We start from the raw sequence: 27,297 nt of genomic DNA, 5'->3' as shown, positions 1-27,297 counted from the left end.
ACTTGACCTCACTTGACCTCACTGTTTGACTTGACCTCACTTGACCTCACTGTTTGACTTGAATTTGACCTTTTCATCTCCTGCATCTCCTGCATCTCCGAGGACGCAGCCTCTCCGAGGACACAGCATCTCCATCCGCGCAGCCACCACCGCAGGACACAAGAGAGCAACGTCCTGCTCGAATCGACCCAAAGGCACCTCACGCGCACGCCTACTCCCGCGAACGTCCTCCCATCACTGTGAGTGTCACGCTGTAACAAAAAGGCCTCACAGCCTCGCCGCCGCAAAAGTCTCGACGTAGAACACGGAGCATGTTGACCATGAATACCACGTTCGAAGAGCAGTGCTCCGACAACGCCTAAAAAATATCCAAAGCAAGACTCCCCAAGCCCACGAGCCCGCCATGCACACAACCTTGTGGAAGAATACAAAAACACCACGCAATGCAGTGCAACGCCATCCCAACCTCGCCCCCCTCACACATCCAACTCTGACCCCCTCACACATCCAACTCTGACCCCCTCACACATCCACACCCTCACACATCCACCCCCTCACACATCTACCCCCTCACACATCTACCCACTCACACATCTACCCACTAACATCCCCAACCCTCAACCACCCCTCCCCCACCGCGTACAGCACAAGTTCCTTGACACTCCCCAACCCCCCCTCCCTCCCCAGCTTAACAGGACAAAGCAACTCCCCGACCCTCTGCAGCCGCTCGTGCAGCCGCACAGCCTTAGCCTTGACCCTCAGCGGCGCTGCGGACACGCCCTCGTCCCGCCCGAGCTCGACGTTGGCCATGGTGTCGCGCGCCGATAGGTGCTCTGGCTCGAACCCGCTGAGGTGTCTGAGCAGTTTGTGCAGGAGGAAGTGTGTCCACACCAGGTTTGTGCCGGGGTGGAATGCGCGCCAGACGTTGGTGTCTGGAGCGGTGTCTGGGTCGGTGTCTGGGGCGGTGTCTGGGGCGGTGTCTGGGGCGGTATCCGGGTTGGTGTCTGGGTCGGTGCGCGACGGCGTCGCGGGCGACGCGGGGAAGCGGATGTGTGTGTTTTTGCGCGGCGAGCGGCGGGGCGTCGTTGGTGCTGGGTTGGGCTCTGCGGTGGGTTCGTTCTGCAGCGGGTTGTTGTAGAGGGCTGCGCCGCGCATGTAGCGGTAGATTTCGTACTGATACTCTTCTGCGGCGTCGCCCTGGAAGAGCGCGGGGTCCTTGCTGAGGTCGAGGTATGCGACTTCAGTGTCGGTGTCTTGGGAGCGTGACGGCGCTGTGCGGTCGTGTGCGACCACGTCGGCGCGCGACAGCGTGTAGTCGATGACTGTAGTCTCGAGGCCCGAGAATCTGAACTTGCGCCGCAGCGGGTCTTTAATCGTAGGTTGCACCACGTGGTTACGCGCGCAGCGCGACGAGCGCACGCAGATATTGCCCATGTGCAGGTCGCGATGCTCGAAGCGGCACGCCTCCTCTGCCTTTGCGAGGCTCAGACACACGCCCCAGAACACGTCCCAGATCTCCCAGATTGTGCCGAGACCACCGGCCTCCATCAGCTTCTCGCAGTCGATACCCGCGTCTTGCATCTCCACCACGGCCCAGAGCTGGGTGGCGTCGTAGCTGCTCTTCTTGCTTGGGTCGGCGAAGCAGCTCTTCTTGCCGCGGGCGCGGTCCTTGTTCCACGCCTTCCACGCGTCGCTGAACGCAGACGACGGCCGGCCCTGGAGCACGGTGAGATCGCGGAAGTTGGTGAAGCCCGGGATGTAGTTTAGGTTCTGCAGAAGCTTGACCTCGGACAGAACATCGGCCACGTGCGACTTGTACCAGTTCTTCTCTTCTCTCTCCTCCGTCTCCTTCGCCAGCTGCTTTTCCATATCCCTGACCGCGCGCTCTGACCTTTGGCATGGCAGTGGCTCGCCTGCGGGGGACTTCAGTGCGACCACCTTCAGCACCGACTCTTCTCGGAGACCAGTCGTTGCTGATATAGCTGACAAGCGGTACACCTCTGAAAAGGACGCTTCCGCGATCTTGGTGATCTCGAAGAGCGGTTCCAGCTCCGACGACCACTGCTCAAACGTCGTGATCCTCCGTGCGTCGCTGTATGACAGCAGTGGCGAGACATACTGCGAATAGATATCGTCGCGCTCCGGCGTAGGTTCTGGAGTGGGCAGTTGCGTCTTCTTCTTCGACGTGGTAGCTTTCGACCTCTTCTTCTTCGTGGTCCTAGCGATTGGTGTGCGGGGAGGTGTGCGGGGGGCTGTGTGGGGAGGTGTGCTCGGTGGCGTGGGCGCTTTCGATACAGGTTTTGCCTTCATCTCTGCATCCTCGAGCCCTTTGGTGTCCTTGCTGGTCTTCGCCGAGACCGTGTTTGCATCGCGATCTTTGAGGGCCTTCCTCGACCTGCTTCTGGGCTTCTTCGAGGCCTCATTGTGCGACGCATCGTCCTTGTCTATGGCTAACCCGACCAACTGTGCTTCCAGCGCCGACAGCTCATCCTGTATCTTTTGCTCGGTCGTCTTTGCCGGTCGTGTCGCGGGGTCGTCTACTTTGTCCGTCTTGTTCTTTGTCGTCATGAATAGCGCGTCGTTCTCGGGCGACAGGAACTTTGTGTAGCTCGCAGACGTCGGGCGTGCGGTTGCCTTTTTCCCGTACACAATCTTTGCGGGCATAGCGGCGACGTGAGCGAGTGTCTCCAAGGCTGCTGGGCCGTGGTTCGTGGCTGCGCCGGAGTCTGTGTAAGGAATGCCGTTTCAGGGATGCTAACCGACGTTGGCCCAGCAACCACCCCCTACCCGACATGACGTCGCTGCAGAGAAGTTTCACTTGACATGGGGAAAGTCAGTTTGATATCTTGCCATGGCACAGGCTCCAACAACAATCAACAGACGTTCCATTATCATGACCGCTAATCAGACATGGCATCTCGTCCAACATGCCCCCCGTCAAGCCCCGGCAAGTCCCTTGCCGGACTTGCACTCGAGATTTCCACCAGCGCGCTCAGCTGTGCGCACTATACAAAAACCAGATGGACGAAAATGCTATGAGCTGCTGCTTTGTCGCGGCGCAGTCCGTTCGCGCCAACCTTAGCACGTCGACGGACGTGGTCCCACGACAAAGCGCAGTGGAAAGCCGAATAACATCCGCGCTCCATCGCGGGAGTGTCTGGTTCTGGCGCTAGACCGGGCAAATGCCCATACTGAAATGAGCAGTTCGAGTGCACATGACCATGGAAAACAGACATGGCCCCTGGCCCAGTGCCTGTACCAGTTCTGACAGCAGCTGAACCCATGCTGACCGCGGTTTTGACAGCGGCTTCTAGCTCTTGTCGTAGCGCGCGCTCTCAATGGACTGCTTGTGAGCGGGCCCGTTTGCAGCCTGCCAGAAATCCAGACTGGCGACAACGTCGTTGCCCAGTTCATCTTCGTACGCGTACAGAATCTGTGTCATCGTCAGCGTGGGACCATCACCAACAGGCGCGCCATTACGAACCTCTCGGGTGGATGAGTGCAGCCATCTAATATTCTTCGCCGTGACGATGTGTACCAGGCCACCACTCTCCATGTGCCGTATTTCGATGAAGCTGGGCTCAAAAGCCAGGATGTAGGGGTTGAATATGGCAAACGATTGCGGGTTGCCCTCCCAGGTGATCTTCCAGTCTGGTCGTGCTCGCCACCCGTTGCGGTTGACGAAGAAGGAGTAGTCCGAGTAGCACAGCAAGAACTCGCCTCCCAAGCGCTCGATATGAATCGGCCTAATGTTCTCCTTGCGAACGACAAAGTCGAGCGATGTGTCGGCTTGATCGAGCAAGGACTGTGTCTCCAGAGTCTCGAGACTGACGACCTCGAAACCCCGCGCACAGCCAACGCACAATTTCGACTTGAGAAAGTGCAGCGAGGAGGACTCGGTAGGGATGTAGAACTCCTTGTACGGCCTGAGCTGGTCTTGTCCTTGGGCGAGCATCTTGGCGAAACCAGACTTCTTGGCCTTGTTGGCCATGTTCTCCTTGGGCTCGAAAACCTTGATGGTCGTGCTGAGTGCCGACGTCTTGACTGACGCCACCAGCTGCTTCCCCTCGCAGACGCCGGACTTGAAGAAGTTGGCATGGCAGATCTTTCTCGGACGTTTGGCCGCGGCCTGGGCTTCGTCGGGATCCAAGGCTTCAATAGAGTACGAGTACAGGGTCTTGTCGGCCAGTACCAGCAGGATCTGATGTTGCTCGAGAACGTCAATCTGTGTCACACCCTTGGTGTCCAGGACTCGCTTGGGCCGCATGGAAGCATCCTTGGGCTTGCGGTCCACAATGTAGACGCCGGCATCCGTACCAAGAGCCAGCTTGCGACCGCCATCTGCAGAATTGTCAGCCGAGTCACGTCAAGTGCCACGCCCATCTTACCAAGAGGAACAGCGCAGGTGGCCCTGATGGCCGCAGAGAAGAAGCCTTCGTTGATGATGGACTTGGTGAAGATGTTGCTGCGCTCTCTCAACGACCGTTGCTGTGATTCAATGTGCTCCATCCACTTCTGTTGCGAGATCGAGGTGCTCGCGTAGAGCGTCATCTCGTAGCCACCCTTTCCGAGATGCTTGAATGTGATCGGATAGCCCTGCTGCTTGTTTGCATCGGCCCTTGGCGCGGCTGCTTGTATGGCTTTCGCGCCAGCACCCATCAGGGTCGTTCCTGAAGGCCTCTTCGCTATGCCCAGACGAGGGATGATATCGTCCATCTGAGTAATGACCAGAAGCTCCAGCGGGATTGGCTTCTTGTAGACCTTCTGCTCGTCGCGCTTGTTGACAGTCTTTGTGCGAACAAGCAAGATGGCGTGGTCGAAGAGATAACACGTAATGTCGCCGGTAGTCTCTGTCGGCGTCTTCTTCAGGTTGCCCTTGAACACCAGCTGGCGATTCTCGTCGGTGAGCTTCAAGTCGACATACTCTCCCGGACGGAACTTGAGGTCCTTGTTGAGCTGCATCAGGTTGAAGTGGTTCTCGGCTTTTCCAGACTCGACGTTGACCTTGGACAGGGTGTCCTTGATCATCTTGATGACCTTTGGCAGATCCTCCTTGTCGGGATTACCGTCGGCAGTCGCCTTCAGGATGCCTTCCAGCAAGAGCGGGTATCTGGCCAACCTCGTCGTCGGTTTGGTGAGGTATCCGTTGAGTTCGAGCTTCCTCGATTCCTTCATGCGCTCCACCTCGTCCACAAACTTCATAAAGGCAGCATTGGTCCGTTTCTCGTGCTCGAATTCGTACTTTCCAAACAGCTGGTTCGCACCGTACTTGATAAAGGGAATGAAGTGAGGAACGTACTCGAGGAAGATGTCTCCGACGTTGCGCACGACAGGCTCCTTCTGTTGCCGCCTGGTCAGAGATTCTGCCAGGCGCGAATTGACCATGTAGACCTCCTGGCAATTGCTGAAGACAGTGCGAACAAACTTCTCGCGGCGGTGTTCCGGAATCGGCGAGGTGGCAGGGTTTCTGAGTGGCTTCATCCAAAAGTCACGGAGATACTCCAAATCCTTGACAAAGTCTCTTTCAGTGTACATGAGCTCAGAGATGACTTCCTGGCGCTTCTTCTCCTTGTCCGAGACGCTGTCAGCGACATCCTTGGGAACCGTGTTGATCCAGAGCTTCTGCTCCTCGTCATTCGTGTCCTCGTGGAGACTAGCACGAGACTCTTCACGCTTGAGACCGGGCTGGATGCGCATGTTGAGGCGGGCCTGTTGCTCAAGACGGCGAGGACAGGCAATCGAGTAGCACAGTCTATCCCGCGTGCAGGTCGGCGAGTAGCATTCGGTGAGAAGCGTGAAGACGCCGTTCACATCAGCCTGTTCCTCCATCATTGTTTCCCTGAACTGGTAGATTTCGTTTGTCGAGTCGCGCAGCCTGTGCGCGTACGTGACATCGTGGAAGAACTTTTGGGCGTCCAAGGATCGGCCAAGCAGGAGCGCCAAGTTGCGGTCGGTGGTCTTGATGATAAAGGCAATCAGGTCGACGGCGTCTGCTCCGGTGAAGGCGCTCTGGTAGACCAGCCCGTCCTTCTCCTTTTCCGATATCTGGACCCTGTCCTGAAAGGTGGTGGCCACGCGCGAGAGCAGTGCGGGGTACACAAGAGGCGCGCGTCGCTGCCTCCCCTGCTGCTCCGCGGGCACAATCGTCCCGGCGTGAGACTGGCCAGAGGCTCTGTTGCTGCTGCTGCTGGTCGCCGTACTGCTCGGGCGGGTGACGGCCGAGGACATGGTTTCTGTGCGCTCAGCTTGGGACGGAGCAATCGACGGGGCGATTGTAGACGCCATGGACATGGTGCGCATTTGCGTTATGCTGCCCTGGCTTGCGTTTCTGGTCCTTGTCCCGGGGCCCGTGCTTGCTGGCGGGGAAGCCGCAGGAGGCCTTTGAGCGCTGGGGTCCATCTCCTGTCCGTCCGACTCTCGTCTCCGGGCAGGGATGACGCGCCCACTCATCATCGTCTGCTGCGGTCCAAAGTCGCCGTCGCCCCCGGCGCGGTACGAAGTCATGGACATGGTCCGCTCGTCTGGTCGCTCAGGCACCACACGACCCTGGGCAGTGGTTCTCGCCATGTGATTCATGTAGGGCTGCTGGCGGAAGGCGTTTGCCGGCGACTGGTAGCTCGGGCTGGGCCCGTTGAACTGCGGGCGAGGCGTCGTCGCCAGCGACTGCGAGCGGTACGGGTCGCCGTTCATGGCGGGCGCACCGGCACCTGCGAGGCGCGGAGGCATCGGCTTGTTGAACGGCGGCTGGCCAGGAGGCAGGGGTCGCGGGTCGAAGCGCTGGGGCTGGCCGTAGGGCTGGCGCTCTGGACGCAGCGGATGGGGCAGGTACTGCGGCTGCGGCTGGCGCTGCGGGGGAGGGCCGTGGGCGAAGCGCGGGTCTGGCGGGTAGCCGTTGGGCGGCGGCATGGCGCGCTGGTGGCCCTGCGGCGGCAGGTCGTGGCTCTGGGGGCGCTGCGGGTCGAAGCTGGCCGGGGCGCGCGGGTCGAAGCTGGCCGGGGCGCGCGGGTCGAAGCTGGCTGGGGCGCGCGGGTCGAAGCTGGCTGGGGCGCGCGGGTCGAAGCTGGACGGGGCGGCCGGGCGGCGGTCGTAGCCATTGACGGGCGGCCGTACGGGCGGCATGCGGTGCATCATGTCGGCCGTCTGCGAGGACATGGTGGCGGCGCGGTCGGGGATCCGCGCGTGCGACTGCGAGGTCATGGTCTGCGAGCGGCCGGCCATGGCGGGACTGGCGCCGAAGATGTTCGCAAAGGCGGCGTCTCTCGCGCCGCCCGAGGGCTGGCCGTGCTGCGACGGCCCTCCGCCCTGCTGGCTCCCGTAGTTGGCCATGGGCGCGCTTCAGTCGGCAGTGGTCGCTGCGGTGCGCCGGGGCACATTCGGAGGCGGGCGTTGGATGTCGGGAGGAGCACTCGTGCTGTCTCCCCAGCGAGGGGTCCGCGGCGGCCGTGCAGGCGACGGGCGGCGACGAGGCAGTGCGTATGCGAGCGGGCGGGCGGGCGAGCGAGAGCGAGAGCGATCAACGAGCGCCGGGCGGGCGAGGACGGCGTCGGGCGGGCGAGGGCAGCGGGCAGGCGAGGGCAGCGGGCGGGCGGTGCTGGTCGCAGCAGCGTGCGGGAGTCGAGACGTGCCGCTGGGCGACGCAGGCGGTCACTGACGTCTCGGCTAGCTGGCTGGCTGGCTGCGACGCTCCCGCTCGGACTTTGCTGCACGAGTGCAAGAGAGCTAGCCAGCCATCCAACCCCATCACTCACCAACGTCGCCCCTCTCTACATCTCGCCGTCGCGGAGCAGCACACACACGCAACATGTCGGGCCAGGTCGATTCCTACTCGCCCAGCTTCGCGCCGTTCTTCGGCATGGTGAGCGCCCCCAGAGCCGCCCATGACTTCACACGCTAACAGCACGCAGAGCGGCATCTTCTTTGCAGTGAGTCCCCCCCCCCGTCCGCCACAGCTTGCAAGCTAAAGACTGAACCCCGCCCAGATGTCTTTTGGATGTGCGTCCCCTCCCCCCTCCCCCGTGCCCGCAGACGACACGCATTGGAGCTAATGGCGAGCAGGCATGGGAGCTGCCTACGGCACAGCCAAAGCTGGCGTGGGCATCGCCGGCATTGGAACATACAGACCCGACCTGATTATGAAGGTGCGAGCTGTCGAACCCGTCACGGGCGCTCAGACTGACACTGGCCCAGTCCCTCATCCCCATCGTCATGTCTGGTATCCTGGCCGTCTACGCCCTCGTCATTTCCGTCCTGATCGCCAGCGACATCAAACCCCCGCCCGAGAAGGAGTACTCGCTGTTTGCGGGCTTCATGCACATGGGCGCCGGCCTGTCTGTCGGCCTGTCCGGCCTGGCTGCAGGCTACGCCATTGGCATTGTCGGAGACGCCGTGCGTACACGACGTGAGAGCACAGGAGAGCGACTGCTAACGGGCACAGGGTGTGCGTTCTTTCATGCGCCAGTCGAGGATCTTTGTCGGCATGGTCCTCATCCTCATTTTCGCCGAAGTCCTGGGTCTTTACGGGTACGTCACATGTCTACGACGCGGCCTGGTGAAGGGCTGGCACTAACACGTCCAGTCTCATCGTCGCCCTCATCATGAACACCCGCGCCAGTGGCTGAGCGTGCTTGATCGTCTTCGTGTACCGAACATTTGGGGTAGAAACACTATTGCATGTATCATATCCGGCGTTGGGAGCAGTACTTTACGTCCAGGGAGGGGCGTTCTCGTTGCTAGTAGACGCAGGAGCTCTCGTTGCAAGTAGATGCAGGAGCTCTCGTTGCTAGTAGATGCAGGAGCTCTCGTTGCTAGTAGATGCAGGCGTTCTCGTTGGAAGCAGATGGGAAGCACATGTCAGGACAGGGGGTTTGAGGAGGTCGAGGGAGCATGTATGGAAAGGTACCCAAACGCGGCAGTCTGTCAGATACAAGCACAGCGCACTGAATACAGACATGCATTATTGGCACCAAGTTCAACCACATGTCAACAATCAAGCAGTGAAACCCTGGCGCGTCTGGACAGCGTACATGTCGAGTGCGTAGGTTGCTGCTGCTCTGCCGTGCATCCATCTATGCGCGGCGGTAGGTCGGCTTTTTTGCGGGCTTGCAGCAACGGCCGATTCCCCACGCTGCGTCATCCCAGATGAAAGCCCCCCCCCCCCCCCCCGCCATGGCTGCGGACTGTGACAGGCAAAGCCCCCCTGGCCCTGGGTGAGAGCTGCAGCACTTCAGGCCTGCCGCCGCCCGCGCCCGCACCCAGCCCTCACGTTCCGCCGCATCAGTCTGCGTCTCGCCCACCCCGCGCGAGGCCTGCGATGCCCTCATAAGTCTGGAAGCCGCCCTCGGACCTCGCGACTCCCGCTCCTGCCGTGCCAGACCCTGACGTGACGTGACCGGCGCCCGAAGCAGCAACCATGGCGACGACAGTCAACCGGCTGCTCCACCCGATCGAGCACCACCGTGAAAAGAAGGAGGGCGCGCGCAAGCCTTCGGTTCCGCTGCACGACCGCAACGACTCGGCCATGGACAAGCCGCGCGAGGCGGAGAAGCGCTCGCTCGTCCAGTGGGAGGCCCAGCGACACACGCTGAGCCCGGACGACATCCACAAGGACCCGCAGCAGAAGCCCGTCGGCCACTCGAGCAAGGTCCTGCGCCAGGAGGACTTTGAGCTGATCAAGACCCTGGGCACCGGCACCTTTGCGCGCGTCTGGCTGGTGCGCCTGCGCGACGCCCAGCAGGCCGACGCCGACAAGGTCTTTGCTCTGAAGATCCTGCGCAAGGTCGACGGTACGGCGTGGAAGCGTGAGATGCATGCAGCCGCTGACGAGCCCAGTCATCCGCCTCAAGCAGGTCGAGCATGTACGCAACGAGCGCAACGTCCTCGCCAAAGTCGCCGGCCACCCCTTCATAACCACAATGGTGGCCAGCTTCCAGTCCATAGACTCGCTGTACATGGTCGTACGTCGGCCACCCGCCAGCACCCTGCCCCAAGCGCTCCACTGACTGACACGCACAGCTCGACTACTGCCCCGGTGGCGAGGTCTTTAGCTACCTGCGACGGGCGCGGCGCTTCAACGAGCCCACTTCACAGTTCTACGCCGCCGAGATTGTGCTGATATTAGAGTTCCTGCACGAGCGCGAAGGCGTTGCGTACCGCGACCTGAAACCAGAGAACATACTCATCGACGCCGAAGGCCACCTTAAGCTGGTCGACTTTGGGTTCGCAAAGAAAGTAGAGGATAGTGCGTCGACAGTGCCGACCTCTCTGGAACGTGGTTCTGACGCGGACAGGGGAAACATACACGTTATGCGGCACACCAGAGTACCTCGCGCCCGAAGTTATCAGAAATACAGGCAAGACTCACACGCGCACACTACCCAGCTCGGACTCTGACACAGGCAGGCCACGGCACAGCAGTGGACTGGTGGGCCTTTGGAATCCTCGTCTACGAGTTCCTCGTCGGCCAGCCGCCCTTCTGGGACCAGAATCCTATGAAGATCTACGAACAGTACGCCATCGACCACCCGAACCACCGACGCACTCCACTGATCATGACGCAGAATCGTACAAGGCAAGGTCCGCTTCCCCAGCGCAATGTCCGCCCCCGCTCGCGATCTGATCTCCGGGCTCTGCACCGTCGACGTCTCAAAACGACTCGGCAACATCGCAGGCGGCGCCCGCCGCGTCAAGGAGCACGAGTGGTTCAAGGACATTGACTGGGACAAGATGTACAACCGCGAGGTCCAGGGGCCGATTGTCCCGCACCTGCGAGGGCCAGCCGACACGAGGAACTTTGACGAGTACGACGACGAGTCTAGTCACAGGGATCCGTACACAAAGGAGCTGAGCGACAAGTGGGACGAGTACTTCAACGACTTTTAGGCACGAGTCTGTGCGTCGGCGAAGACGAGGTCTACATGGACCGACTACGTGGCGGGATGGAGTCGAAGCAGCAAGGATTCACGGGCTGTGGGGGAGACGGGGCAGCGCTGGATCAGGCCTTGCGCCTCTTACGGCCACAATTGGATACGCTCATGTTGATGCTACGCCTGCACGCGGATCCACGGCGTTTTGGAATGGGGTTTTGGTTCTCATGCATACATCTTAGCGTGGCGTGTCGTCACTTGTACCATACTCGACGAATACAATGATATCCTCGCCACCGCTCCTCTCCCGCCCGGTTGATCAATATCACCACTCGAGCTTGAGGCTCTCAGCCCAAGTCCCCTTCTTCCCAGCCCTGATCACCTCCTGCACGTTGCCCTTGCCCAAGTCTCCTCCATAGAAGTGCGGAAAGGCGCCGTGGCCCGTCTCGTCCCACTGGAACCTCGCCTTGTTGTCCGCGCCGGCCTTGCCATGGCCATCTGTGCCGTCCTCCAGTGTGCTGCGCTTAATCTTCAGCAGCCACAGCTCTGTGACGTCGCTGAAGAACCTGTCTGCTGTACCTGCTGTCTGCTCAGAGGTAGACAGGTGGATGAAGCCATCCTTGCGGTCGAGGTCTGAGAGCGGCAGACGGTCGGGGAGGGGTGATGGTGGCGCAGAGGGGAGGATCTTGTAGAGGTAGGTTGGCAGGGGCGATGGTGCGGGCATTGTGGCGGCTGGTTGTTCGCGATGGATTGACGTCGAGGATGCGGGCGTAACCGAGCTCAGGCTCGTTTGGGAACAAGAAAGTGAAGCGTCATGTCGAGAGCAGTCGCGTCGGTGAGATGGCGGGATCAACGCGTTGATTGGTTGCGAGCGCTCCACCGTACCAGAGGAAGCTCACGACGGGAACGCGCCACGATTTCAGCTCGGAAACGGCACAGCTCGCAACATGGACGAACGACTTCCTCTGTTTCTGTTCCACGTGTATCCCACTCGGCGGTGCGAGCTGCCACGCTGTCGAGATCACACCTCTGCGTTTGGCTGACAAGACGTCATCGCTGCAACCAGGTCGGCGCCACGACATTGGCTGCCAACAGCAAGAGATCATAGAACCCGAGCTTTGAGCCGGGGACAACAAGCTTTTGAAGAGCTGGGTACTTCGGATCACGGAATATCCCCAAGGCTGCAAAGACTGCACGGAGACCATCGCTGTTGTTCTCCTGAAAACGTTGCGGATACCTCGCACCTGATCGCTCGAGGCAAGAGTAATGCTGCTGCTTGGGACGCAACAAGACAAACACACTCCCGGGATGCGACAAGACGAACGCATTCCAGCCTATCATGCCATTATCCTCGCCAACCCTCGACAAGTTCCGCACATTATTATGGCCGCGCAAAGCTGAGCGCTCTACCTCAAGACCGGGCAATGACATGCACGAGCCACCCCCAGCAAGAGTGCAGTCTCATTCACATTCTGCAGGAGCAGAAGCAGCGCGAGCAAGCAACGCTCACCTACGATATCAGGTGGAAGGCTCTACGACTCCCTCTACTGGACCGTCAACAGCATCTCAAGAGCGACCGCCTTCTCAATTGTCCGATCTGGACGTCCTGCACACTCGGTTGTCGAACGCTCATCTTCTCGCCAACCACCATTTCGAGCTGCATCCAGCCGGCGGAGTGTCCTACAAGCCTCACCCGCAAGGGTCTGCCCGCCATGGACGTCAGCCGTCACATTCGTTGTTGCCACATCTCGAACCAAGTACTGATACTGAGGGCCCCGTGTCAGTTGTGCTTACACAGAAAGAAGTCGAGAGCTTCCACTCGCTTGACGTCCCCAGCGCCTTATGCTGTATGCGCAGGGAGACCAAGGACCTGCAACAATTCTTCGTCTGTTTCCAAAGGCTGAACGAAGGGGCAGCGAATGCGGTGTTCAGCATACAGCCCCACCAAAGCGTCAAGAATGCAAGCGGCTTCCTGTTCGTTGCCGTCAGAGACTCTGGGAAAATTGCAACAGTAATACCAGCCAAGCTGGTGCTTGACAAGGTGCTCAGGGTCAGCAAAGGCCTGCCCAAGAGCCTCAGGTCAGAAGTCATCGTCGACGGCTTTATGGCAGACGTACGACCACTGTTCGTGTCGCCCAGAACCGCGACTGGGACCAATCAGACTCTTGAGGAGATCAACCTTGAACAGCATCTCATGGCTCATCTTCCTGTGGTGCTATTTGACGAAGGCATGTCCGCACTGAAGACTATGGTCCCAGCTATCCAATCGCTGAGTGGCGCAGCCCAATTTGGCATCCTACTACCAGACATGTCCACCGAGTCGGGCCAAAACATCACTTTTGAGATCAAGCCCAAGTGGCTAGCACAGTCACCAGCAGCACCACCGGATGCGATCCGATGCCGAACGTGCGCGCTACAGTTCTCGCGAGGGAAAGGCATACCGGTTGACTACATCTGCCCCTTGCGATTGAGCAATGAGGACCCCGCTGCGGACGCCGATGTAGCTCACATCCGACGCTGGGCTACAAATGCACTGTCAGTACAACTTCGAACCAACACGAACGCCCAACTGCCACAGGAGATAGCTCTCGATACGCTCGTCGATCGCGTAGTCACCTACTTCACCACGGGCGATGGTCGAAGGCTGCTTCTCCACTTGAAGAAGCTTCAAGCAACCCTGGATTCAGAAGGTATACTGCAGCGCTATGCACGCCCCCGTGACGACTTCAACTTCGTGTACGACCTTCGCCTTGCAATGACGTTACGGGATTGCTCTTTGTTCGTGGTGGTGCCGGTCCATGATGGCGATATCACATCCAAGCTCGCGGACCTCGACTTCAAGTCTGCAGAGAAGATTGATGATTGGAGAGACAAGGAGACAACCTTGATCGATGAAGGCTGGTACACAAAAAGCCCCGAAGCGCATGACATGTGCTTGCTGGCGCCGAGAAAGCCTACCTAGGTGTTCTACTGTCGACTTGTGAGCTCACAGCCTAGCTCGACATCAAAAGTCCAACTGTGCGGAGGGCTCCTGTATCACTTTGTACTTCTCATGCTTCGGCATCTTTGTCAGCTGTCGAATCGGATGAGACGGGCGGGGAGCACTTGGCGCGCCGTTCACCCCACGTCTGAGCATTCTAGCTCCGGCCTACGTCACCACCTCGCCTCAAATAATAACGCGCAGCACCACGGCCGAGTCACAACATACGGCAAGCCTCGCTGCCGTTCCCCGACAAGATGGCTGAAAAGACAGCGCCCTTTGAAGGCACGACACATAGGCCGCAAGCGCGTGATCGACTCCAAGAAGCCGAAGATCCTCCAATACCAACATATGCGGAAGCAAGCGGCTACGCGCCACCTCCAGGACCACCACCAAGTGCGATCCCAGCCGTGCCTTTAGGGCCGCCTCCAACAAATGTACCGCGCAGCGAAGTTGTGTCGCCGCCTGCTGCAGACGAGCTCCCCGGTTACGATACTATAGATCCCAAGAACACCGAGTTTCTGCTCTACAGCACATTCATCCACACACCTACCAGTCCCGTCTACCAGCTTTCGTCCCCTCTTGACTCGTTCAACTCGCCTTTGCGAATACGACGGTTGCGCGCTTCCGAGCTTCAACTCGCCCACGAGGTACCTCTCCACTTCGACCACGCCCAAACCCTCTACGAGATCTCAGATCCGCCCTTTCGCGAGAACGAATACTACATGGTGGGCAAAAAACCGCACTGCTACGGTGGCACACTACAAATTACCTTTGGCTGGAAAACGTGGCACATTCGACACATCGCCGGGCCAAACTCTGCCGTAAGGGAGATCATTACTTGCAGGAAGGTCAGCGCTGGGGGTGGACTGTTCAGCAAGGGCAAGTCGAAGAGTGGAGCTGTGGAGAGAGACGGCCTTACCGAACCTTTTGAGTGGAGAGACACAGCTGGCAGACTGTTGGCGACAGAAGGGCTCCAGCTGCTGCCTAGCGGCGTTGTGCCGACTGTGCGCTTGAGTGAGGACCTGGATACCATGTGGAGGGAGTTGATGATCAGCTTTTGGATGGCTAGGTTGTGGGCGACGTTCAGATGATACCAAACCTCCCGTACTTTGCACGCTGTTTTCCGGTGTATGCAATACGTTGTCTCTGTCATTTCGCACGGCGCTGGTTACGGCTTCTTTCGGCGCTTTCTAGCGTTACTCTATTGCGATCAAGGTGCATAGGTTCTAGGGCTGAGTGTATCATTGATGCCCACCTTATTAGCTCGACGATAATGTTCAGCATTTTCGACCTGGCGCTAGTTAATTGATCATCGGTTCAACGGGCGAGGCTGCGAGCGACGTCATGAGGCTGAATACCGAGGTTCCCCGCAAAACGAAGCTGAGTCGAGCCACATGCAGATGGAACGCAGCTGCATCGCTCTTACTGGATTGCGTGCAGGTCACAGCGAAGTATTGGGTGCCTGATACCATCCTGTCGGGTCCAAATCTACAACTCGGTGCTGACACAAAGTCTGATCTTCAATCGAACTTTCTGTCAACCTGCAACGCGCCTGCGATTACTGGACAACATGCCCACCAAATCGCCATTCCCGGATATTGAGATCCCAGATACAGATCTCTGGGGCCTGATCTTCGACCGCAAGGACCAGGATTTCGCAGACGACAAGGTCCTGTACCGCGCCGTCGGCTCAGACCGCAAGTACACTTTCGCCGATGTCAAGGCCCACGCGACAGCTTTCGGAGAGGGCCTCTGCAACCTCTGGGACTGGCAAAGAAACGAAGTGCTCGCCTTGTACACGCCAAACGACATCGACGTCCCGCCAATCATCTACGGGACTTTTTTTGCGGGCGGAATCGTGACGCCAGCGAACCCAGGCTACTCGGCTGACGAACTCGCATACCAACTGCAAAACAGCGAGGCCAGGGCGCTCGTCACGACCAAAGCGTTCCTCTCGACCGCGCTGGAAGCGGCGCGCAAAGTCGGTATCCCAGAGGACCGCGTCATCCTCCTCGGCGCGGAGCGCGACGCCTCGCACCGCGTCAAGCACTGGAGCAATATCCGCAAGACCTCGGGCGCGCTGCGGTACCGCCGCAGGAAAGCAAAGCCAGAGCATCTCGCCTTCCTCGCGTACTCGAGCGGCACCACGGGGCTGCCCAAGGGCGTGATGCTCACGCACCGCAACATCGTGGCTAATCTTATGCAGATCAAGGGCAGTGTCGGCCGCTGGTATACCTCCGTGGATGACAAATTCCTCGGTGTACTGCCGTTCTTTCACATCTACGGGCTCACAGGGCTGGTGCATCAGATGCTGCACCGGGGCATTGAGCTGGTCGTCATGCCGGCGTTTGATATGGAGACGTTCCTGCGAACGATCCAAGAGCACCGCATCACGTTCATATACGTTGCGCCGCCGGTGATTGTGCGGTTGGCACGAGACAAGATGGTGGACAAGTACGACCTCTCGTCCGTGAAGATGATCACGAGCGGCGCCGCGCCGTTGACAAAGGAACTCGTCGATGCCGTGCACAAGAGACTCGGCATCAAGATTAATCAGGCGTATGGCCTGAGTGAGACGAGCCCAATGACACATACACAGGTATATTTTCCCCCTCCCCTCTCCCTGTCTTGACTGACCATGTGACTAACACATCCTCAGCCCTGGGACGAATGGTACACCTCCGTAGGCAGCGTGGGCAAGATGTTCCCCAGCATGCTTGCAAAATACATATCCAGCAGCGGCGCCGAGCTGGGGCCCGGCGAAGTCGGCGAACTATGGCTCTCAGGTCCCAACGTATTCAAGGGGTACTGGAAGAACGACGCCGCGACCTCCGCCTCCATCACGCACGATGGCTTCTTCAAGACGGGCGACATCGGCTTCCAGGACGAGCAGCACAACTTCTACATCACCGATCGCGTCAAGGAACTCATCAAGTACAAGGGCTTTCAGGTCGCGCCCGCCGAGCTCGAGGGCAAGCTGATGGATAGCGAGGGCGTCGAGGACGTCGCGGTGATCGGTGTGCAGGACGAGCATATGCACACCGAGGTGCCACGGGCGTACGTTGTTGCTGCGAAGGGCTTGGGTTCGACAGAGCCCGGCGAGAACGAGGCGAAAGCGATTGTGGACTGGATCGGGGGCAAGGTTGCGAATCACAAGAGGCTGAGAGGTGGGATTGTGTTTGTGGCTGAGGTGCCGAAGAGTGCCAGCGGGAAGATTTTGAGACGGTTGTTGAAGGAGAGGGCGAAGGACGATGTGCCACTTGGCATTGAGAGTCGAGCTAAGCTGTGAGAAGGTGCGAGCGTCCAATGCTTGTATCGAGATCTATATCACATTAGCGCGATTACATTATAGTGGCACATTGAATCATCAAGAGCTGTTTCATTTGCGTCTATTGCGAGCATGCAGCTGGCTAACGCTCTATGGCCATGCTCGTGACAGTCCACCCACCACCCAAGTCGACTGTGACTTCCAACTCGCCTACGCCATTCCAAGTCATTACAAGCTACATTTTGACATAACGCGGTTTTTACGTCTACTGGACAACCTAGAAGCCACGTGTCAGTCATCATTCCAAAGCTTCTTCTGTAGCTTCGACTCACCTTCTCACGCAGCTTGCTTATCCATTGGATAATGCTCTCGCCCTGGTCCGCGCGATCCTCTACCAATAATGTCTGAGCCCAAAGCTTCAAGCTTGGCTCGCCATCCTCCTTAATGATGTACAGCGAAGGCTGGACAATGCTTCCAACACCCTTGCTCTTGTGGTCTCCAGACTTCTCGACGACTGCGCGTACACGCTCGGAGAAGTCGTTGTCGATCACTGGCAGAGAAGCCTTGCCCTGCTTGAGCTGTGTGCGGTCCTCAACACCGAAGACGTCGCCCAGTAGAGCGGGGACAGTGTCGCGGCCGATCCAGAGGAACTGATTGACACCGTCATCGAGCAGGTACAGACCGAAGGGAACAATGGACTGTGATGTCAGGTTCATCAGAGGAGGCATTGTGACGTGGCCAGTTGTGGGGTCAGGGGTACCAGCATCATCAGGCATGTCCTATAATTGTTAGCAACTATTCGCGATGCTGACTTGCAAACTTACGTGAAGACTGTAGAAGGCCGGGTAAATGTACTGAACCAGCAGGCGCAGGGGCAGTGTCGACAGAAGGTCAAGAGCAGCTGAGCGCAGATCGGAAGGAATCTGTGCACTCTTACGGAGACCGACGTTCTTAATGAGACCCAAAAACAGGATGGGCAGAGCACGGAGGTTCTGAGGCAGCTGAAGGCCACCGCCACCCATACTGCCACCAGCCAGTTCCTTCCTGTAGGTCTGCAGGATCTCAATGATCTTGCTCTGCAGCGCATCGCGAGCAGCGTCCAGACCGCTCGACAAAGCACGCTCAGCAGCCTTGTGAGTGAAGTAGGTGGTGATAGCTTGAGCGTCGGCCGAAGCGTAGACATTTGCAAGGTTTTCTGTGGTTGGCACAGCGAGTGTTAGAACCCTTATACGGCGCTGACCGCTCGAAGTTGTGTGAAGCACAGCAGCTTGAAGGCAGGCAAATGGCTTGCTGATGGTCTCATCGATAGCGACCTCGATCACAACAGCCTGGTCTCTAGGGTAGGCAGGGAAAGCGCACAGGTCCGAGGAGCGGTTGAAGAAGTTGCCGTAGAACGCAGACATCCTCAGACCAGTTGTGGCACGCACACGAAGAACAGCCTCAAGGCCAATCTCTGCAGACAGGTAGTCGGACAGTTCCTTTGCAATCTTCACAACATCCTCTTGCCTAGCAGCGTTCCATCCAGGGTAGAAATATGTTTGACCGGCCGTGAATCGAGGCAGGTTGCTGAGTGTTGCAACATCCTGGTACTGCGAGGAGAAAAGGAACATGTCAACCGAGACCTGATTCTTAGAGCATTCCACGGCAAACGACTTGTACCAGTTGTTAGCTGGCTGCAAGAGACTGGCTTCCTTTCCAGTGCCCAACAAAGACTTGTCTTCTCTTGGGTTCAATGCAGCGTGTCCAACGTTTGGCAGTGAAGCACCGATGACCGTGATCTTACCTCCGAGCGGCGAGATCAGCTTATGCGCCGATCGCAGGGCAGAGCCAAGCGCGAAACCGGGGACGTGTGTGTTCTGGAACATGGCGGGAAGGCGGTCGAGGAAGTTTTCGATGTTGTTGCGGCATTGGCTCAGACTGACGAGCAGATCTGTGGGCATTGGCAGGTAGGGCTCGTCCAGATCAGAGACGACCAGCTGGTGGGCATCGTTGTTCTCGCTGTCATCCGGAGGAATGGAGAAGAAGTGCAGACTCGAGTCGACGGCCATGAATCCAATGCGCGTCCTGCCGTCGGCATTCGGTATCCTTTCCAGCGCCTCCTTGATGACCCGCGAGACAACTGCAAGCAGACCGCTGTTCACAGAAGCCTGCGTGCAGTCCAGCAAGATGTAGTAGCACAGCGGCTGCGGCGGCCTGACCATGTATTCCTGCGGCGCAACGAACTCGGTCACGGCGTAGTTCAGCTCGGGACGCTGCCATCTGTCAACGCTCTTCTGCTGTGCTGCATCCCAGTCGAAAGCCTGAGGGACGTCGTTGGTCAGGTTGCACATGTTGCACCTCCACCTGTGTCCGTGATCGAGGAAAGAGACGAAGGGATTGATGTATGCTCTGCATCGTCGACAACGGCTGATGACCTGGTCGTGGACCACGGGCACAGGGTCCTCTGAATCGTGCAGGCTGGCGTAGGGGCTGATGACCAGCGCAAACGGCAGCTTGCTCTTCTTCAGCAACGAATGGTTGGTGGGGATGGTGTTCAGAGTACAGCGCAAGTACTTGCTCGACTCGTTCGCGAATTCGGAGGGTGTAGCGGCGGCGTTCGCGGGGAGGTTGATGGGCGGTGGGGGGTTGTAGAGCTCAGAGACGTGGAAGGGCTGGGCAATCAGGTCGGAGGGGAACAACTGGTTCTGCGACGCCGCGGTCGCTTGTTGTTGTTGCTGCTGCGGCACCGCTTGTCCTTGCTGGGAGCCCAGGTTCATCTGTCCAAACTGCTGGCCGAGTGCGTTGGGGTCCTGGGCAGGAGGCTGGCCGTACGCGGGCTGCTGTCCATATGGCGATGCGGGCTGTCCGTATGATGGTGCCGGAGCGCCGTATCCTTGAGCTGGGGCGCCATAGCCAGGCGCAGGTGCTCCATAGCCAGGCGCAGGTGCTCCATAGCCAGGCACTGTGCCTGGCGGAGGGGGAGCAGCTCCGCCTTGGTTCACTCCAGAGTTGGCTCCGAACTCGTATGCGGCGCCCGCATATCTGTCCCTCTTCTTGCGATTGTCCGCCATGGTGAGTGTAGCAGAGCCCCGGTGGCGGTGCAGTTTCGAGCAAAGACGCGGTCGTGGGGGTGTGCGGTGCTGTGGTCGAGGCTACTTAGATACAGAAGTGACGGTGTAGAGCTCGATGTGTCTTCTTGGGTCGCCGCATTCCGCGCGCTAGAAGCTCCCCGCCAAACCCACGCGCACAGGCGTCTTTAAGTACACCACCTCGAGGCAAAGAGCACCTTTTTGTCTCTTTGTTTTTCCGACCAGGCAGCCAACATTGCAAGTTGGAGATATATGATGACATATTCACTCCCACAGACGCCAGGTGTCGTCTCTGCTCGTGCTCACGTGGCATACCGTCGTCAAATGAACAAGAACTCGGGGGTAAGAAGCTACAATTAAAAACAGCTCTACATAAACATTAATCGACCAGATGGTCACAAGACACAACCGTACCGAACGCTACCAGCATATCATTCCGAGCAAGCAACCAAACGTGGCAACGTCTCAGCACATCCCGACTTAGGCAACGTGTTGGAACGAGACCGGCTGCTGCTGAGTGGCTTTCATCTCGTCAGCCTGCTGCTGCTCCAGTCTCTCCGATTCTGACACAGGGTACGGAGGCTGGCTTCCGACGTCGGTGCCCTGCACGCTCGACTCTGCGTAACCGCCATCCTCACTCGTGCCGACCGTGTTCGCGTACTGTGCAGTCTGTTGCAAAGACGCGCCACCAACTGGTGCTCCAGGCATGGCTCCCACGCCCAAGTTGCCAGCGTTAGAGGTGATAGGCTCAACATGCAACTGATAGTTGCGAAGGTCGTCTTCCGCATCATTCAGTACTTGACGGGACTCTTCTGCGCCTGCGAAAGGAGGATGCGCATCTCCGGGAACAATGGGGGTGTCGTCAACGAGGTTGATAAGTCGACGAGCATGCTTCGCCAGAATGGTCTGCTTTTCAGCACGCTCAATCGTAGCTGCGAAGTACTGGTCATATGCCTCCTTGAACTTTTGACGTGTCTGCACATGGTCAGTGAGCTATTCTAACCCAAGCGGCTCTATGGAACATACAATGTTGGTCAGTTGCGCCTCCGCCACCAAGCTCTGAGCCTCGGCGCGGACAAGTTCCTGTTCGAGCTGAACAATCTTGGTGCTCTGAGGCTCTTTGTATTTGAGTTTGGCAATCTCGTCAGAGATCTGAACTCCTGTTAGTACTATCACACCATCGAATAGACTGGGGGCCTGGCCTTAGCCTTGTGGTCTCGGCTGGGCTGCACTGAGCTCTCGGTGTTGCGAATCTGCTTCAAGACTCCTCGGTAGTCTTCCAAGGCTTGTGCATAGAGATCCTCCTGTTCTGCAATCTCCGCCATAAGCACACCCAATTTGTCTGACACCTCTGATATTGTCTCATCTTCGGTTGCCTCGCCCCATTCCGAGAGTTGTCTAGCAACACTGACTTGCTCGCGCGCAGCGGACTCGTGAGCGCCAATCACATGGTTCTCGGTTTTGATAATCTTGTACAGCTTCTTCGAGAGCTCCGGCTGCTGTGTGCCGCGCAGAGATGCCATCGTAAAGCGGTGCTTTGACGGCTGCTTCTCGGAGACGCCGGAACTGGCCTTCTTGGACCGGACCGAAAGTGATCGGTTCCTGCAGCCAGCATAGTTAGTGAGAAATCTCAATAGGTGAGAAACGGCAGGTGCTACGGTATGCCGGTCGTATAGATGTATAGTAACTGCCGAATGCGCCAGGTCGAGAAGTTTGAGGCAGTGTAGATGATGCTGAACAAAGCGTAGGAAATGAGGTGGAGTAGCGGGCGATGGTGGACGATAGCTGCGACAAGAGACATGAGGGAACTTACATTTTGGCGGATCTCTGTGTTTGCTCTTCTTTGAAATATGCTGTTTATCCACTTCGTAAGCCATGTTGCTGAACGCGAGGGATTGCGCGCATGCGCAGCATCGGCTCGGACGGAAAGGAATGACTGACAAGATGTCGAAGCTACCTTTCTGGAAATCAAGGTGGGGCCCTTGAATCACTCGACGCTCTAATCTTTGTGATGCTGGGGTCGGAGAATGCGTCTGTTCGAGGTCGAGGCGGGGGGTCTCGATGGACCAGGAAATCGCGGAATGGCCGGTACGTCATACCCATGCCGGAAGCTGCGCTGCACTAGCCACAACTCATTGGCTCATTGTACCACGAGACATCGCTTTCGCCACATCCACGATACGGCCATCAAGATGCAGGCTCAGATTCAGACGTATCATCTTCCCATCCCAAGTTACAAAAAGCGGCTTATGAAGCCCTGCATTCTCAGACCCTGCGGGCGCATAAAGTGCTCGGTGCAACAAAACATTATATCGCGGCAGCTTGGCTGCGGTAGGAGACTTTGACCGAGAACATTTACCCCGGAAATGCTCGTAATAGACCAGGCCCATGTAACTCCCAGGGTGCTCGCCCCGAACCGTACCGCATGCCTCTTCCAACCTAGCACGAGAAAGCTACACTGGACGCACGGTTAATCATGCCTCTGATTTGGAAGCCTTGCACTTACCTTTATCTAGCCACTCGACAAGTGAGCAGAAACTTAGTCCGGTGCGAGAAGATGAGAAGATCCATTGTGAGATGCCAGAAAACAAGAGAAGCTTTTTGCGCGACATGCGATGGGGAATTGACTGCTACAGAGCTGTGGACCATCATGTGAGAATACAGCAACTAATCGCTGCTCTCGAAATCCGTCAAGAGTCATTCGGCCCGTGGTGGTCGTGATGGAGCATTCGACTAGGTAACGTGACACTCACTCGATCTGCCGAGGGCACAGAGGGCGGGACCGTTGTCGCTGGCTGTGGCCGGCATTCGTGAATGTTCCGTGCCCTGTAGTGCAACAGATGATAGGGTCTTGTGCTAACCATATCTGCACTGGACACTCCTGACGATCTTTGCAGTCGCGGAACGTTTCCTCGTTTGCTTCTCATCCCAGAAGTTCTGAAAAAGAACTTCGTGACACCGTGTTAGGCTCAGCATATTGTCCAGAGCTGGTCGCATCGGGTTTTTAATGAACGCGCAGCTTAGGCCTTTTGTCCTTCTATCCGGATGTTGACATACAGATTGCTGGAGTTGCTCTTGAAATTTACTCTATCCTGCCAGTACTTGTTGTTCAGAAGTGTAATGAACCATCTTGACAAATCATGTTGGGTCTATTGACAGCGACTACTACTAGCATCCCTGCTGCTCCACCAAAAAGTTTCTCTTGGTGCCCGTAGTGCATCAACCGAAATGTTGCACTGCAGGGCTGCCCAGGATCAGCTTGCTCAACTTTAATATTCGCCTTGGCTTGGCTGTTGAGGCGCCACCGATCAGTGCACATTACTAACTTCTGAGCTTCTGGGCCATCACCGTACCTGATTCACAAGAGACTTTCACATCCTGAAATCGCATGTTGTTGGGATTTGCGTCTCCACACCAAGACGGATAGCCGGGCAAAGAGCACTACCGTGTCCTGCACCTGGGTGGCTACGACATGATCTCCTCCCTTCTAAAGCTTCTTACTGGACAAGCGGCTTAGCTTCACAACAACCTTGCACGATTTGAGCGGCCAAATTCTGGCTCGGCGATGCTTCGTTCTCTGAAGCGTACGATTGGAGATAGACGAAGCTATGATCATACAATCATTTACCGCTTAGTGAACGGTCTGATGACGTATCTGATATCACTTCCAAGGACTTGGAACGCGTGTCTGGCGGCTCCGACCAAGTTTACGACGGAAGTTTAGCCCGGCAAGATCACATCTCAAGACGCGTATCGACGCTGCCAAGAGTCGCTGTCGACGCCGCTGAGTCTATCTGAGTGTTCCCAATCGCTCGGTATCGCCTCGAAGGATACAATGTACGCCTTAACCACCATGCAGCACGCGACCTGCTCCCTTTGGTCATTCCAGGATGTCCTTGCGCAGCTCATAATATCCTTATAGTAACGCGGCCGTTTTCGTGCATGAACCTAGTCTTTCCACAAGCAGAATTGGCAGCCAGGAAGTGATAGGCAGGTTGATTACCAGATCAGGTCTGGCACGAGCCTCGGGGTGGTCTTTTCACACTTGATCAAGTAATCAATCTGTAGAATCACAAGCGGGTCCGGCGAGTTGGCGCCTCCCATCTCTAGAACAGGCAGCTGATCAAATCAGGGACTGTTCAATGGTGAGCAAGAGACGATCCGACTGGTGTTTTCCTGAACTAGGAGCTTGTCATATCCAGTGAATTGACGGGGCTTACTCTCCACAATACGGACGTGTAGGTGTATAAAGCACTGTGCCTCCGGTTGTTTGTTCGACGCTTCGTCTCGTTTGTACATCCACTACATCCGCCAAGATGGTCAAATCCGGGCTCATTGCAGCTTTCGCTGCTTACGTACACGTTGCACAAGCTTCATGTCCGTTCATGGAAGCTGATACTCGCGACGTGCCTGCCAGTCACCCTCAGGTCAAGCGGGCAGATGGATCCTACAGCGTACCCTCAAAGACCGACGAGTTCATGGCCCAGTACGAAGTCAATGACACAGACGTGTACATGACTACGAACGCCGGAGGACCAATTCCTGATCAGGAAAGCTTAAGTGCTGGCGAGCGTGGACCTACACTGTTGGAAGACTTCATCTTCCGTGAGAAGATCACCCATTTTGGTAAGTATGCCTGGAAATTTCAATCCGCAGACACTAATTATCTTCAGACCACGAGCGTGTACCTGAGCGAGCTGTTCACGCCCGAGGTGCTGGTGCTCATGGTGTCTTCCAGAGCTATGGCGACTGGTCAAACATCACAGGTGCCTCTTTCTTGAGCACCCCGGACAAAGAGACTCCGGTCTTCATTCGATTCTCTACAGTTGCTGGCAGTCGAGGATCAGCTGATACTGTGCGTGACGTTCACGGTTTTGCTGTCCGCTTCTATACAGACGAAGGCAACTTCGGTAAGCTTATGAAGGTCATCAATGTGATACAGCAAACTGATCATAGGCAGATATCGTTGGTAACAACATTCCTGTTTTCTTTATTCAGGATGCCATCAAGTTCCCAGATCTCATCCATGCCGTTAAGCCTAAGCCAGAGAGCGAGATCCCACAAGCCGCGACTGCCCATGACAGCGCTTGGGATTTCTTCAGCCAGCAGCCGTCTTCCATGCACACCCTCTTCTGGGCAATGAGCGGTCACGGCACCATCCGTTCCTTCAGACATATTGACGGTTGGGGCGTGCATACCTTCCGTTTTGTCACCGATGAAGGCAAGACCAAGCTCGTCAAGTTCAGGTTCAGGACAATGCAGGGCAAGGCCTCCCTCTTATGGGAGGAGGCTCAAGCCACCGCAGGATTGAATGCCGATTTCCACCGTCAGGACCTGTTCGAGAGCATCGAGAACGGTCAGTTCCCTGAGTGGATCTTTGAGGCTCAGGTCTTCGAAGAAGAGGACCAGTTGCGCTGGGGGTTCGATGTGCTCGACCCGACCAAAATCGTTCCCGAGGACATCGTCCCCTTCACGCCTCTTGGCAAGCTTACATTGAACCGCAACCCTCGTAACTACTTCGCGGAGACGGAGCAGGTCATGTTCCAGGTCGGCCACGTAGTACGCGGGATCGACTTTTCCGAGGATCCCCTGCTGCAAGGACGCCTGTTCTCCTACATGGACACTCAGCTGAACCGACACGGCGGCCCCAACTTTGAGCAGTTGCCCATCAACCAGCCCAGAGTGAAGGTCCACAACAACCAGCGTGATGGAGCTGGTCAGATGTATATTCCCCTCAACACAGCGGCCTACTCTCCCAACACTCTCAATGCTGGTTCGCCCAAGCAGGCAACACAAAAGGATGGCCGCGGCTTCTTTACTGCTCCTAACCGCTCTACTGGAGGAAGTCTTGTACGCTCTGTGTCCTCCACCTTTGCCGACGTCTGGTCGCAGCCGAGGTTGTTCTTCAACTCGCTCCTTCCTGTCGAGCAGCAGTTTGTCGTCAACGCTATGCGCTTCGAGGTCTCTCAGTTGAAGAGTGATGTCGTCAAGAACAACGTTCTCATCCAGCTCAACCGCATTAGTCACGATGTCGCCGTCCGTGTTGCCGAAGCTATTGGCATGACTGCACCCGCGGCTGACGATACTTACTACCACGATAACACTACAATCGGCGTCAGCGTCGCCGAGTCACCCCTTCTGAAGCTTGACGGCCTCAAGGTTGGGTTTTTGACATCCAACGCCGCCAGCCGCGACATAGCCTCCAGCCTCAAGGCCGCTCTCAAGGCCGTCAACGTTGGCTTCTCCGTTGTTGCCGAGCACCTTGGCGATGGCATCGACCAGACCTACTCCGCGACTGCGGCGATCCAATTCGATGCAATCATTGTTGACGGCAGCTCCAGCGCTCTGTTCGCGGCTCCTGGAAACCTTGCCAACAGCAACACCACTGCTTCCAACACTACTTCCAGCTGGCGTTCGACCCTCTTTCCTGCCGGTCGTCCTCTGCAAATTGTTCAGGATGGCTACAAGTGGGGCAAGCCTGTCGGTGTGGTTGGCTCTGATAGTCAGGTCTTCTCCGCTGCCGGCGTCCAGGCCGGTACCCCAGGTGTTTATGCATTCGGCTCAAACGGCACGGCCTCGATTGTGGAGAAGCTCTCCGAGGGCCTCAAGACTTTTAAGTTCTTAGATCGTTACCCTCTCGACAATTAGAGATAGTTCGTCAGCACATGGTAGTCGTGTTCACATCTCCTATATACTTTTAGCGTACAATTGCAAACTAGTAGCGGCTTTTTTCGCCACGCAGTCTCCGACAAGGTCTTTGATGTGGATTGGCGTCATGGTTTTAAACTTATATTCTCGTGAGTGACAATGTCGCGGATCGTCTTTCAGAGCTGAATGTAAACCCTGTCTCAAACACGTTCGGTTTCCAGGATGCGACACAAAGATCTGTAGCCGTTGCGTTAACCTTTCTTTCAACACGAACAAAGTGAGCCCATGACTGGGTCGAATGCTCACGTGAATGTACTGGTAATGGGTTTGATTTAGCAAAGCGTTGCGCCCGGAGGTTTCCCCTCAATGTCGGGGCCGTTTGGCGCTACGCACGGAGCACGAAGATCTGTAAACACCACGGGCGCCACAAAGATCTCATTCTGAACAAACAGGAGCTCGAGCCAATGG

The 27,297-nt window shown here is 57.3% G+C and overlaps 11 protein-coding genes across 11 annotated transcripts; 6 read left to right on the top strand and 5 right to left on the bottom strand.

Annotated features, from left to right (window-relative positions):
• Positions 1-594: 594 nt before the first annotated feature.
• Positions 595-2,310, bottom strand: M421DRAFT_98805 (uncharacterized protein; the record flags this gene model as incomplete). The annotated part of the gene is made up of 1 exon (XM_033598662.1): positions 595-2,310. The coding sequence occupies one exon, from the start codon at positions 2,308-2,310 to the stop codon at positions 595-597; it is 1,716 nt and encodes a 571-aa protein (XP_033451959.1).
• Positions 2,311-3,310: 1,000 nt separating this feature from the next.
• Positions 3,311-7,326, bottom strand: M421DRAFT_2351 (Rho1 guanine nucleotide exchange factor 1; the record flags this gene model as incomplete). Its single annotated transcript, XM_033588439.1, has 3 exons — positions 3,311-3,433; positions 3,485-4,341; positions 4,389-7,326. The coding sequence occupies 3 exons, from the start codon at positions 7,324-7,326 to the stop codon at positions 3,311-3,313; spliced, it is 3,918 nt and encodes a 1,305-aa protein (XP_033451958.1).
• Positions 7,327-7,985: 659 nt separating this feature from the next.
• M421DRAFT_417474 (vacuolar ATP synthase 16 kDa proteolipid subunit 2) lies at positions 7,986-8,967 on the top strand. Its single transcript, XM_033591478.1, has 4 exons — positions 7,986-8,138; positions 8,188-8,385; positions 8,435-8,520; positions 8,576-8,967. The coding sequence occupies exons 1-4, from the start codon at positions 8,058-8,060 to the stop codon at positions 8,616-8,618; spliced, it is 408 nt and encodes a 135-aa protein (XP_033451957.1). The 5' UTR covers positions 7,986-8,057; the 3' UTR covers positions 8,619-8,967.
• Positions 8,968-9,409: 442 nt separating this feature from the next.
• On the top strand, positions 9,410-11,167 carry M421DRAFT_405990 (Pkinase-domain-containing protein; the record flags this gene model as incomplete). Its single annotated transcript, XM_033590303.1, has 6 exons — positions 9,410-9,782; positions 9,829-9,953; positions 10,012-10,237; positions 10,287-10,349; positions 10,399-10,504; positions 10,557-11,167. The coding sequence occupies 6 exons, from the start codon at positions 9,410-9,412 to the stop codon at positions 10,876-10,878; spliced, it is 1,215 nt and encodes a 404-aa protein (XP_033451956.1). The 3' UTR covers positions 10,879-11,167.
• M421DRAFT_417472 (uncharacterized protein) lies at positions 10,781-11,800 on the bottom strand. Its single transcript, XM_033591477.1, has one exon. It carries the CDS (start codon positions 11,584-11,586, stop codon positions 11,188-11,190), a length of 399 nt encoding a protein of 132 aa, XP_033451955.1. The 5' UTR covers positions 11,587-11,800; the 3' UTR covers positions 10,781-11,187.
• Positions 11,801-12,696: 896 nt separating this feature from the next.
• On the top strand, positions 12,697-13,770 carry M421DRAFT_45601 (uncharacterized protein; the record flags this gene model as incomplete). Its single annotated transcript, XM_033594675.1, has 1 exon — positions 12,697-13,770. A coding segment is annotated over one exon (1,074 nt), but the record flags the coding sequence as incomplete, so codon positions are not given.
• A 329-nt stretch (positions 13,771-14,099) lies between these two features.
• Positions 14,100-14,936, top strand: M421DRAFT_98800 (uncharacterized protein; the record flags this gene model as incomplete). The annotated part of the gene is made up of 1 exon (XM_033598661.1): positions 14,100-14,936. One exon carries the CDS (start codon positions 14,100-14,102, stop codon positions 14,934-14,936), a length of 837 nt encoding a protein of 278 aa, XP_033451953.1.
• Positions 14,937-15,415: 479 nt separating this feature from the next.
• Positions 15,416-17,134, top strand: M421DRAFT_55203 (acetyl-CoA synthetase-like protein; the record flags this gene model as incomplete). Its single annotated transcript, XM_033595289.1, has 2 exons — positions 15,416-16,444; positions 16,505-17,134. 2 exons carry the CDS (start codon positions 15,416-15,418, stop codon positions 17,132-17,134), a joined length of 1,659 nt encoding a protein of 552 aa, XP_033451952.1.
• Positions 17,135-17,209: 75 nt separating this feature from the next.
• Positions 17,210-20,378, bottom strand: M421DRAFT_417470 (protein transport protein Sec24). Its single transcript, XM_033591476.1, has 3 exons — positions 17,938-20,378; positions 17,446-17,892; positions 17,210-17,390 (listed from the first exon to the last, which is right to left on the bottom strand). Exons 1-3 carry the CDS (start codon positions 20,161-20,163, stop codon positions 17,379-17,381), a joined length of 2,685 nt encoding a protein of 894 aa, XP_033451951.1. The 5' UTR covers positions 20,164-20,378; the 3' UTR covers positions 17,210-17,378.
• Positions 20,379-20,516: 138 nt separating this feature from the next.
• M421DRAFT_417469 (uncharacterized protein) lies at positions 20,517-22,210 on the bottom strand. The gene is made up of 4 exons (XM_033591475.1): positions 21,995-22,210; positions 21,384-21,783; positions 21,208-21,333; positions 20,517-21,156 (listed from the first exon to the last, which is right to left on the bottom strand). Coding segments are annotated over exons 1-4 (1,023 nt in total). The 5' UTR covers positions 21,997-22,210; the 3' UTR covers positions 20,517-20,661.
• A 1,791-nt stretch (positions 22,211-24,001) lies between these two features.
• Positions 24,002-27,102, top strand: M421DRAFT_417467 (catalase). Its single transcript, XM_033591474.1, has 3 exons — positions 24,002-24,807; positions 24,855-25,091; positions 25,142-27,102. Exons 1-3 carry the CDS (start codon positions 24,498-24,500, stop codon positions 26,827-26,829), a joined length of 2,235 nt encoding a protein of 744 aa, XP_033451949.1. The 5' UTR covers positions 24,002-24,497; the 3' UTR covers positions 26,830-27,102.
• The last annotated feature ends 195 nt before the right edge of the window (positions 27,103-27,297 follow it).

The sequence above is a fragment of the Didymella exigua genome (genome assembly GCF_010094145.1).
Source record: "Didymella exigua CBS 183.55 unplaced genomic scaffold M421scaffold_5, whole genome shotgun sequence".
NCBI lineage: Eukaryota > Fungi > Ascomycota > Dothideomycetes > Pleosporales > Didymellaceae > Didymella > Didymella exigua.
This window is presented reverse-complemented; position numbering and strand designations above follow the sequence as displayed.